This window comes from Pezoporus flaviventris, unplaced genomic scaffold, assembly GCF_033815535.1.
Source record: "Pezoporus flaviventris isolate CSIRO_AGI_PZ_B2104156 unplaced genomic scaffold, CSIRO_AGI_Pfla_v1 ptg000105l, whole genome shotgun sequence".
Taxonomy (NCBI): Eukaryota; Metazoa; Chordata; class Aves; order Psittaciformes; family Psittacidae; genus Pezoporus; species Pezoporus flaviventris.
The window spans coordinates 1-10,433 of record NW_026892653.1 but is presented as its reverse complement, the minus strand read 5'-3'; the positions used below and the strand labels follow the sequence as shown (position 1 = coordinate 10,433).

The 10,433-nt window shown below is 66.8% G+C and overlaps 3 protein-coding genes across 3 annotated transcripts; all 3 read left to right on the top strand.

Annotated features, from left to right (window-relative positions):
- Nucleotides 1-1,765: 1,765 nt before the first annotated feature.
- Nucleotides 1,766-2,877, top strand: LOC133281603 (melanocyte-stimulating hormone receptor). Its single transcript, XM_061477337.1, has one exon. The coding sequence runs from the start codon at nucleotides 1,813-1,815 to the stop codon at nucleotides 2,755-2,757; it is 945 nt and encodes a 314-aa protein (XP_061333321.1). The 5' UTR covers nucleotides 1,766-1,812; the 3' UTR covers nucleotides 2,758-2,877.
- Nucleotides 2,878-3,531: 654 nt separating this feature from the next.
- On the top strand, nucleotides 3,532-6,277 carry LOC133281601 (tubulin beta-3 chain). The gene is made up of 4 exons (XM_061477335.1): nucleotides 3,532-3,730; nucleotides 4,034-4,142; nucleotides 4,593-4,703; nucleotides 4,976-6,277. The coding sequence occupies exons 1-4, from the start codon at nucleotides 3,674-3,676 to the stop codon at nucleotides 6,049-6,051; spliced, it is 1,353 nt and encodes a 450-aa protein (XP_061333319.1). The 5' UTR covers nucleotides 3,532-3,673; the 3' UTR covers nucleotides 6,052-6,277.
- A 1,229-nt stretch (nucleotides 6,278-7,506) lies between these two features.
- DEF8 (differentially expressed in FDCP 8 homolog) lies at nucleotides 7,507-10,427 on the top strand (the record flags this gene model as incomplete). The annotated part of the gene is made up of 9 exons (XM_061477336.1): nucleotides 7,507-7,688; nucleotides 7,767-7,849; nucleotides 7,937-8,086; nucleotides 8,175-8,316; nucleotides 8,397-8,561; nucleotides 9,150-9,277; nucleotides 9,576-9,689; nucleotides 10,093-10,173; nucleotides 10,300-10,427. Coding segments are annotated over exons 1-9 (1,112 nt in total), but the record flags the coding sequence as incomplete, so codon positions are not given.
- Between the last annotated feature and the right edge of the window lie 6 nt (nucleotides 10,428-10,433).

Sequence of the window (10,433 nt, the reverse complement as noted above, 5' to 3'; positions counted from 1 at the left end):
ACAGCACTGGATCTTCCAGCTCTCTGACGAAGAGCTCAGGGTCCCTGCTTTGGTAGCATTGGGGCACGGCAGAACACAGAATGGTTCAGTTTGGAAGGGACCTTAAAGGTGATCTAATCCAACCTCCCTGCCATGGGCAGGGACACCTTCCACTAGACCAGGTTGCTCCAAGCCCCATCCAACCTGGCCCTGGACTCTACAGGGCCTCCCTCAGAGCTGTAGCTCTCCCTATGCTCCTGGAGGGGTGTGCAGGGCGGCTCCTCTGTGCACTGCAGTCATTCCATCATGCTGGAAGCAGAAATCATCCCTCCTCTTTGTTTTCTCCATCCCTCATCTCGCCACCTTCACCTTACAGAGCAGGGGATGAGATCAGCTTTTACCTCAGCCTTGTTGCCCGCGAAGCTTTTTCCCCTTTTTTCTGCTGTGTAACGCTGTGTGTTTGGCTCTGATGCTGAGCCAGGCTGTGCTGCCCGGAATCAATCCGGGAGGGCTCCCTGGGGAGCAGCCTGGATGCTCAGGGAGGAGGCTGGGGCAGGCACAGGCCCATCCATATCCTGGCTCCCTGTGTTGTGCCCTTGCATCACTCACTTTTGCAGATTCGGCACTTTCCAGCTGGGCTACCAAGGCCTCCGTTTGTGAAGCTAAACATTCCCGGCACATACTGGTGTGCCGGGAGGGGTGGGGGGAGGAAGATGGGATCTGCTCATCCCGATTCCTGCTATTTACATTTCCCGGGGGGCGAGCGGGATTTTGCAGGTCATCCAGCACCATGTGTTCACCGGCTGTGGTTCAACGCATGTCACGTGTGACCTGTGCTGGTGCTTGCGGTGAGGAAGGCACCATGGCAGCATGGGACCCCTGTTCCCAGAGCATCCGGAGCCGCAGGGTGCTCTGTGCCGTGGTGAAGGGCTCCCAGAGCCTCACAGGAAGGAGCGGATGCAGCCGACCGCAGGATGGGCCTTTTCATGCAGACGTGAATTGCCTCTTTGGCAGCCTAGCGGCTCCAGGCATCAACACCAACCCAAGGCACATGATGGTCACATGGGCCCCATGCCCCCAGCCCTCCAGGGCTCCAGCTGGAGCACGGGTGCAGCATAGCATTTAATGGTGCTTTTGACAATGCCTGCTGCACCCATCGCTTGCCCCGATGGTGCGAAACACCTTCCCTGGGGCCAGGCCGGGCCCTTGGAGCCCATGAGGCCAGTGGTAGAGATGGGGATTGCGAGAGGCTCCTGTAGCAGGGATGATCCTACCGGAGTCTTGAAAGCGCATGGACACCCGAAGACACGCAGTCCATCAGGATGCTAGGATCTCCCAAGCACACACAGGACTCCAGGACACAGAGGACCACACACCACCCAAGCGTCACAGCACAGGGGTATGTGGTCTCCCTGGGACCCCAGGGCACACGTGGTGACCCCAAGCCCATGACTCCCCAGGGCTGTGCTGGGGGTCCGGCAACCCCGGCCTCTGCAGCGGCTCATCCCGCTGCCAGGGTGCCACCGTCATGCAGGTGACCACCCTCCTCGGGAGGAGGAGCCGCGGGAGCCGGCTTTAAAGTGGGGCAGAGAAAGGGCCCTTTCTTCCTCAACACCCTGGCCCAGTGGGTGCGTGGCAGCAGGACACTGGGCAGAGCTGGCAAGGAGGCAGCTGTGACACCGGGGGGGGAGGGGGGGGGGTAGGGGGCGGGAACCCTGCATCCCAAATTCCTCTGCGTCCCCTCGGCAGCGCTGGCAGGCATCGTGGCGGGGCACAACGGGGGTTCTGGGGCTGTGCGGATGCTGTAGGGGGCCCTGGGGCTGAGCTGGGGCCATGTTAACATTGGCCCCCCTACGTCTGCTGCGTGAGCCCTGGAACAGCAGTGAGGGCAACCAGAGCAATGCCACAGCTGGGGTCAGCAGTGGCTGGTGCCAGGGGCTCAACATCCCCAATGAGCTCTTCCTCACACTGGGGCTGGTGAGCCTGGTGGAGAACCTGCTGGTGGTGGCCGCCATCCTGAAGAACAGGAACCTGCACTCGCCCACATACTACTTCATCTGCTGCCTGGCCGTGTCCGACATGCTGGTGAGCATCAGCAACCTGGTGGAGATGCTCTTCATGCTGCTGATGGAGCATGGCGTGCTGGTGATCCACACCAGCATCGTCCGCCACATGGACGACATCATCGACATGCTCATCTGCAGCTCCGTCGTGTCCTCCCTCTCCTTCCTGGGGGTCATTGCCGTGGACAGATACATCACCATCTTCTATGCCCTGCGCTACCACAGCATCATGACGCTGCAGCGGGCTGTGGTGACCATGGCCAGCATCTGGCTCGCCAGCACGGTCTCCAGCACAGTCTTCATCACCTACTACCACAACACTACCATCCTCCTCTGCCTCATCAGCTTCTTCCTCTTCATGCTGGTCCTCATGCTGGTGCTCTACATCCACATGTTTGCCCTGGCCCGACACCATCTCCACAGCATCTCCAGCCAGCAGAAGCAGCCTGCAGTCTATCGTGGCAGCAGCCTCAAAGGAGCCGTCACCCTCACCATCCTCCTGGGCGTCTTTTTCATCTGCTGGGGCCCTTTCTTCTTCCACCTCATCCTCATCGTTACCTGCCCCACCAACCCCTTCTGCACCTGCTTTTTCAGCTACTTCAACCTCTTCCTCATCCTCATTATCTGCAACTCTGTGATTGACCCCCTCATCTATGCCTTCCGTAGCCAGGAGCTTCGGCGGACGCTGCGGGAGATGGTGCTGTGCTCCTGGTAGGGAGCGGGACACCGGTACTGGCCCTGCCGCCCCACCACGGGACAGAAGGACGGATGAGATGGGATGCACCGCGGGGTTTCCGGCTCTGGCACCCGATGCGGGCTCAGGGACTCGCGGCTCCCAATAAAGGCTCTTTGCACTGATGCCGTGGCTGGCACCGCCGTGCAGCTCCTGGGGACCACTTTCCGGCCCCACCGTCTCTTCCACGTTCGATTGCTCCCGGTTGCCACCTGCACCGGCCGCGGGGCCTCGCGGCGGGGTGCGGCCGGCGGGGCGCAGGGGCCGGGGCCGGTGCGGGGCACGGCCCGGACAAAGCGCCCCTCACCGCCGCCTTTGTTCTCGGGCCGCGCCCGCCACCGCCCGGCCGGCCCCGGGGGGATGCTCCTGGCACCGGGGACCCCCCCGGAGCGCCCCCCCCCCCTCCCTCCCCGGGCCCTGCCTCTTCCACCCCTGCGGCGGGACGCGGATTGGGGGGTGTCACCCCCCCCGGCCGCCGCCGCCCCGGGGCGCTCCCGCCGCTGCTGCGTGGTCCCTGTGGCCGGTTCGTGCCGCGTGTCCCCTCCCGTGGGCGCCGGGGTCCCCCCCCCGCGGTACCGGGGCTGCCCCGCGGCCCGGGTGCGGGATCCCCCCCGCCGGTGCCCGCGGTGCCGGGGTCCCCGGGCCGGGCGGGGCGGGGCGGGGCGGGGCGGGCGGCGGTGCCGGTGCCGCAGGGCTGTTGCAGCGCTGCGGCGGCGGCCGCCGATTGGTTGCGGGGCGGCGGTGACGTCAGCGCCCGGCCCGGTGCGGCGCGAGGCTGCTATAAAGGAGGCGGCGGCTGCGGGGCCGCCCCCCGCGCTCCCGGTGCCGCTCCCGCTCCTGTTCCCGCTCCTGCTCCCGGTCCCGCTCCCATCCTGTTCCGACCCGGCCCGGCAGCACCATGAGGGAGATCGTCCACATCCAGGCGGGGCAATGCGGCAACCAGATCGGCGCCAAGGTAACGGCGGCCCCGCCCCGCCGCTGCTGCGGAGCCGGGCGGCGGACAAAGACCTCCCCCCCCTCCCCGTTCCGCTGCCCCCCACCCGCGCTCCCGCCGCACCGGGCGGACAAAGGGCCCCGCCCGTTCCCCGCGCCTTTGTCCGCCCTTCAGCACCGCGGACAGCGCCCTGTCCGCCCCGCCGCCAGGGGGCGCCCCGCGGGTGGGTGTGGGAGGGGTGATGATGAGGGGTCCCCCGGGTCCCTGTGCCCCTCTCCCGGTACCCGGTGCCCCCCCCCCCCGCTGATCCCTGTCCCCCCCCAGTTCTGGGAGGTGATCAGCGACGAGCACGGCATCGACCCCAGCGGCAACTACGTGGGTGACTCGGACCTGCAGCTGGAGCGCATCAGCGTCTACTACAATGAGGCCTCCTGTAAGCGACACACAGGACCCCGCGGGACCCCTCAGGCAGGGCACCCCCACCTTGGGCCTGGGGGGAACCCCAACATCCCTTTCTCCCCCATGCCCGGGTCTCCAGGGTGGGGCAGGTTGGGGGGGGGGGGCAGATATATGCAAGATACATGCCCCCGGCGGCCCCGGGAGGGGAGCAGGGACACGTGCATCCCATCTTTGGAGCCCTATAGTTTGGGGGGGGGGAACCGTGCATCCAGCCATGTGGGACCCCCATTATGTGGGGGGGGACACACGACGACAGAAGTGAGCACCCAGCCCCTGATGGACACAACACACGCACCGAGCCCCGTGGGACCCCATGGCTGGGGGGGACACAACACACACCCCCAGCCCCATGGGACCCCGCAGGATGAGTGTGGGCTGGGGGTCAGCAGCAGGTTCCCCCCCCCCAGCACGGGCTCTCTCGCAGCTCACAAGTACGTGCCTCGCGCCATCCTGGTTGACCTGGAGCCGGGGACGATGGACAGCGTGCGCTCGGGCGCCTTCGGACACCTCTTCCGCCCCGACAACTTCATCTTTGGTAGGTCCCTGGGGTGGGGGGGGCGCTGACACCCGCGGCCCCACTCCCCTCCCGGGCCGTCGCTGTGCCCGGGGCGCTCGGCGGGCGCACGCCCTCCCATGCCGTGGGGCCCGGCACAGCCGGTTCGCTGCCAAACCTCTGCAGTTCCGACTTCCCACCCCACCCCGGCCTCAGATCTCGCCGATGCCGCCGGCGGCAGCGCCCTGTCCCCTCCCTGGCGTGGGCACCGGGGAGCCGGCAGCCATCGGTGCCTCTTTTCCCCACCTCGGCAGGGCAGAGCGGGGCCGGGAACAACTGGGCCAAGGGGCACTACACGGAGGGGGCCGAGCTGGTGGACTCGGTGCTGGACGTGGTGAGGAAGGAGTGTGAGAACTGCGACTGCCTGCAGGGCTTCCAGCTGACCCACTCGCTGGGCGGCGGCACCGGCTCCGGCATGGGCACCCTCCTCATTAGCAAGGTGCGGGAGGAGTATCCCGACCGCATCATGAACACTTTCAGCGTGGTGCCGTCCCCAAAGGTGTCGGACACGGTGGTGGAGCCCTACAACGCCACGCTCTCCATCCACCAGCTGGTGGAGAACACAGATGAGACCTACTGCATCGACAACGAAGCTCTCTACGACATCTGCTTCCGCACCCTCAAACTGGCCACCCCCACTTACGGCGACCTCAACCACCTCGTCTCCGCCACCATGAGCGGGGTCACCACCTCCCTGCGCTTCCCCGGTCAGCTCAACGCCGACCTCCGCAAGCTGGCGGTCAACATGGTGCCCTTCCCTCGCCTCCACTTCTTCATGCCCGGCTTCGCGCCGCTGACGGCCCGCGGCAGCCAGCAGTACCGGGCCCTCACCGTGCCCGAGCTCACCCAGCAGATGTTTGATGCCAAGAACATGATGGCTGCCTGCGACCCGCGCCACGGCCGCTACCTCACCGTGGCCACCGTCTTCCGCGGCCGCATGTCCATGAAGGAGGTGGACGAGCAGATGTTGGCCATCCAGAGCAAGAACAGCTCCTACTTCGTGGAGTGGATCCCCAACAACGTCAAGGTGGCCGTCTGCGACATCCCTCCGCGGGGGCTGAAGATGTCCTCCACCTTCATCGGCAACAGCACGGCCATCCAGGAGCTCTTCAAGCGCATCTCGGAGCAGTTCACGGCCATGTTCCGCCGCAAAGCCTTCCTGCACTGGTACACGGGCGAGGGGATGGACGAGATGGAGTTCACCGAGGCCGAGAGCAACATGAACGACCTGGTGTCCGAGTACCAGCAGTACCAGGACGCCACGGCCGAGGAGGAGGGCGAGATGTACGAGGACGACGAGGAGGAGTCAGAGGCGCAGGGCGCCAAGTGATGCCCGATGCCCCCCTCTGCCGCCCGCAGCCTCCCTGGCTTCGCGCTGCTGCACCCCCGGGCGCCGGCCGGGCTCCCCCGCACCCCTTCAGTGTCTCCTGACCCCATCCCCCCCCTGAGCCGGCTCGGCCCCTCCCCCCCCCCGCCTCCCCCCTTTTCGTTTTTTTTTACTGGGTCGTGTCTTTTATTTTTTTTGAATACTCAATAAATTTATTGCTGTCCAGGTACCTCCTGCCTGTGCCTGGGGGGGGGGGGGGGGGGGGGCAGCGATGGGGGTGGGGACACCCTCTGCTCCCAGGGCACCCCCCCCACAGCCATGCCCGTCTCAGAGGGTTATGGGGACTCCACGTGCCCAGGCCGTGGCAATGCACTGAGCCTCCCTGTGGCGTCCCGCATCCTCCTGCCCCACAGATCTGGGGTTGGAGGGGGGGTGCCGCCTTGCCCGGCTGTGCCTTTGTCCCCACTGTCACCCTTCTCCATGCTGGCAAGGGTCCCCCACAAACTGAGCTGGGGGCATGGTACCCCGCGGGGATCCGTGGGGGGTTGCAGCTGCATGGCAGCAAATCCTGGCCCCGCACTATGGGTTCAGCCCTGCACCCAAGCAGGAGCTGGGGGGCTTAGCGTTGTTTGGGGATGTCCTGGATCCCCCAGACCCAGGCACAGCCCTGGGGCAGCACTGCGGGGTACCATGATGTGCTGTGGGATCTCGGGGGAGGGTTGAGGGTTGTAGAGGCGGGAGCTATGGGGCTGGGGGCTGTAGCGGTGAGGGCTATAGGGACAAAGAACTATGGGGCTGGGTCTATCAGGGTGGAGGCTATAGGGACAAAGAACTAGGGGGCTGGGTCTATCGGGGTGGGAGCTATAGAGACAAGGAGCTATGGGGCTGGGTGTATCGGGGCGGGAGCTATAGGGACAAGGAGCTATGGGGCTGGGTGTATCGGGGTGGGAGCTATAGGGACAAGGAGCTATGGGGCTGGGTGTATCGGGGTGGGAGCTATAGGGACAAGGAGCTATGGGGCTGGGTGTATCGGGGCGGGAGCTATAGGGGCACGAGCTATGGGGCTGGGTGTATCGGGACGGGAGCTATAGGGACAAGGAGCTATGGGGCTGGGTGTATCGGGACGGGAGCTATAGGGACACGAGCTATGGTCTGGGGGCTATAGGCACCGCTCGCCGTGGGGTGGGGGCTCTGCAGACCTGGGTGCGGGGGCCGTTCCCGTGGGTCGCGCCTCCGCGTCCCCGCCGCGTCCCACGTGTGCCCCGCCCGTGCGCGGTGTGATCCTCCGGCCGGCAGGGGGCGGCAGCGCGGCGGGGCGGTGAGCGAGGAGAGGGCGCTGCCCCCTGGCGGGCGGGCGGTGGCGGTGCCGGTACCGGGGCCGTGCGGGAGCCGGGCGGGGGCGCGGTGCCGGGATGGGGCGGTGCGGGGCAGGGCGGGGGCGGCGGAGGGGCGGGTTTGTCCGCGGCGCCGGTGCGGGTGCGGGTGCGTGGCTGAGGCGGCGGCCGCGTCCCTTAGGGCCATGGCGTACGACGAGCGGCTGGCCCGCTTCCGCCAGGCGCACCTCAACCCCTTCGACAAAGCCTCCGAGCCGCCGCCGCCGCCGCCGCAGGAGCGGCCCGACGGGGGGGACCCGGACCCAGGTGGGTGCTGCCACCCCCCGCGCCCCGCACGGGCCCGGTACCGGCACCGGCGCCCGCTGGCACTTGGCCCCGTTGCAGGCCAGCGGCTGGACCCGTCTTCGGGGGACCCCGAGAGCGCGCTGGACCTGGGCCTGGCCGAGGATCACTTCTCCCGCCCCGTGGTGCGCGGGGCCGGGGGGGGAGCGGGGCTGTGGGGGTGCGCGGTGCGCGCTGCCGGGCTCACCCTGCTGCTCCCCGCCGTGCCGCAGGGCCTGATCCTGGCGTCGGACGTGCATCAGCTGCGCCAGGCCATCGAGGAGTGCAAGCGGGTGATCCTGGCGCTGCCTGAGCACTCGGAGCAGCAGAAGGACGCGGTGGTGCGGCTCATCCACCTCCGCCTCAAGCTGCAGGAGCTGAAGGTGCGGCCGGGACCGGGCCACGGGGGGAAGGTGTCCCCGGTGTGGGGACGCCCAGGCGCAGGCTGACGGCCCCCACGCGCGCCCGCAGGACCCCGGCGAGGATGAGCCCAACATCCGGGTGGTGCTGGAGCATCGCTTCTACAAGGAGAAGAGCAAGAGCGTGAAGCAGATGTGTGACAAGTGCAGCACCATCATCTGGGGCCTCATCCAGACCTGGTACACCTGCACAGGTGGGGCTGGGACCCCAGGGAGCCCTCACATCCATCCCACGTTCCCGCCCCACGCTGACATCCGTCTGTGCCCCCTCCAGGCTGCTACTACCGGTGCCACAGCAAGTGCCTGCCCCTGGTGAGCAAGCCCTGTGTGCGGGCCAAGGTCAGCCATCAGGCCGAGTACCAGCTCAGCATCTGCCCCGAGAGCGGGCTGGACAGCCAGGACTACCGCTGCGCCGAGTGCCGGGCCCCCGTCTCCTTGCGTGAGGCTGCGCCGACGTGGCACGGGGCTGGGGGCTGGAGGATGAGTGGGGCTGGGCCCCTCTGGGGCCTGTATGGGGGCTCGGTGGAGCTCGGGGCACAGCGGGGTTGGGGTTGCGTGGGGCTGGAGTCCCCCTTGTGGGGGGGGGCTCTGTGGAGCTGGGGCTGGCTGGGGAATGGGGATGTGTGGAGCTGGGGGGGGGGGGGGGGGGGGTGATACTGCATGGGGCTGGAGCCTGTATGGGCAGGGTGGAGCTGGGGCACAGTGGGGCTGGGGTTGTGTGTGGTTGGGCTCCCTTGGGGGCTTTGTGGGGCTGGGGGAAGCTGTCTGGGGCTGGGGATGTGGGGCTGGGCTTCTTTTGGGGGGGAGCTGAAGGCTGAGGCTCTGGGGGCTGTGTGTGGCTGTGAGCTATGGGGAGATGGGGGGCTCTTGGCTATGCGGGGCTGGGGGGATTCACAGTGCATGGGAAAGTGACGTTTGGGGTGCTGCTGTGCGTCCATGGAAGGACATGGCGCGGGGTGAGCAATGCATGGTGTGGCACTGGTGCCAGTACCTGTGCCAACATGTGTGCCGGTGCGTGCCGCCGCAGGGGGGGTGCCCAGCGAGGCCCGGCAGTGCGACTACACAGGCCTCTACTACTGCAGCAGCTGCCACTGGAATGACCTGGCCGTTGTGCCCGCCCGTGCCATCCACAACTGGGACTTCGAGCCCCGCAAGGTGCCCCGGGAGGGGGCCTGGGGGCACCCCGGGGGCTGTGACTGTGGTCAGGGGAATCCCAGGGCCTCCATCCCTGGGTGGACGTCACTTGTAGGGCCCCATCCCTCATCGTGGGGGTCCCTGGGGGCCACGTCCCTGGGTTGAGATCACCTTGGGGCCATGTCCCTTGTCATGGGGGTCCCTGGGGACTGCATGGCTGGGTAGACAGAGGTCACTTTGTGGGGGCCGTGTCCCCAGGGCTGTGTCCCTAGGGATGGGGCCCAGTGGCCATGGGGTGATGGTGGCTGCGGACGTGCAGGTGTCGCGCTGCAGCATGCGGTACCTGGCGCTGATGGTGTCCCGGCCTGTGCTGAAGCTGCGGGAGATCAACCCACTGCTCTTCAACTACGTGGAGGAGCTGGTGGAGATCCGGGTGAGTGATGGGGGGGATCCCACCCGACCCTACCGTGCAGGGCTGGGGCTGGGGCTGGGGCTGGGGCTGGGGCTGGGCAGGGTGGGCAGCAATGGGAGCATGGGGTGAGCAGGAGGGAGAGGGGAGCCCTCTCAGCACCTGCTGGGTCCCACTGACGTGGAAAAGGGTAGGGGTGGGAGTCAGGACAGCAGGTGCCCAAACTGCTGCAGGTCTGAATTTGACTGAGCTTGACTTGTCCCCATCACACCCCTATCTCCATCTCTTATCTTCATACTACCCCATGCCTACACCATCCCCATCTCATCCTTGTACCTGTCCCCATCCTGCCTCTGCCACCAACCTTTTCTGTCTTGTGCCCACTCCCATCCCCATTCCCATTCCCTCCTGCCCTGTCCCCGTGCAGAAGCTGCGCCAGGACATCCTGCTCATGAAGCCCTACTTCATCACCTGCAAGGAGGCGATGGAGGCACGACTGCTGCTGCAGGTCAGGCCCAGGGGTCAGGACTGAGCTGGGGGGACTCTGGGACTGTGAGGGGGAGTCAGGAGCCTGGTGCAGCAGTGATGGGCACAGGGGTGACAGGCACAGCAGTGACAGGCTCCCTGCCTGCAGCTTCAGGACCGGCAGCACTTTGTGGAGAACGACGAGATGTACTCGCTGCAGGACCTGATCGATATCGAGGCCGGTCGCCTGAGCTGCTCCCTCACTGAGATACACACCCTCTTTGCCAAGCACATCAAGCTGGA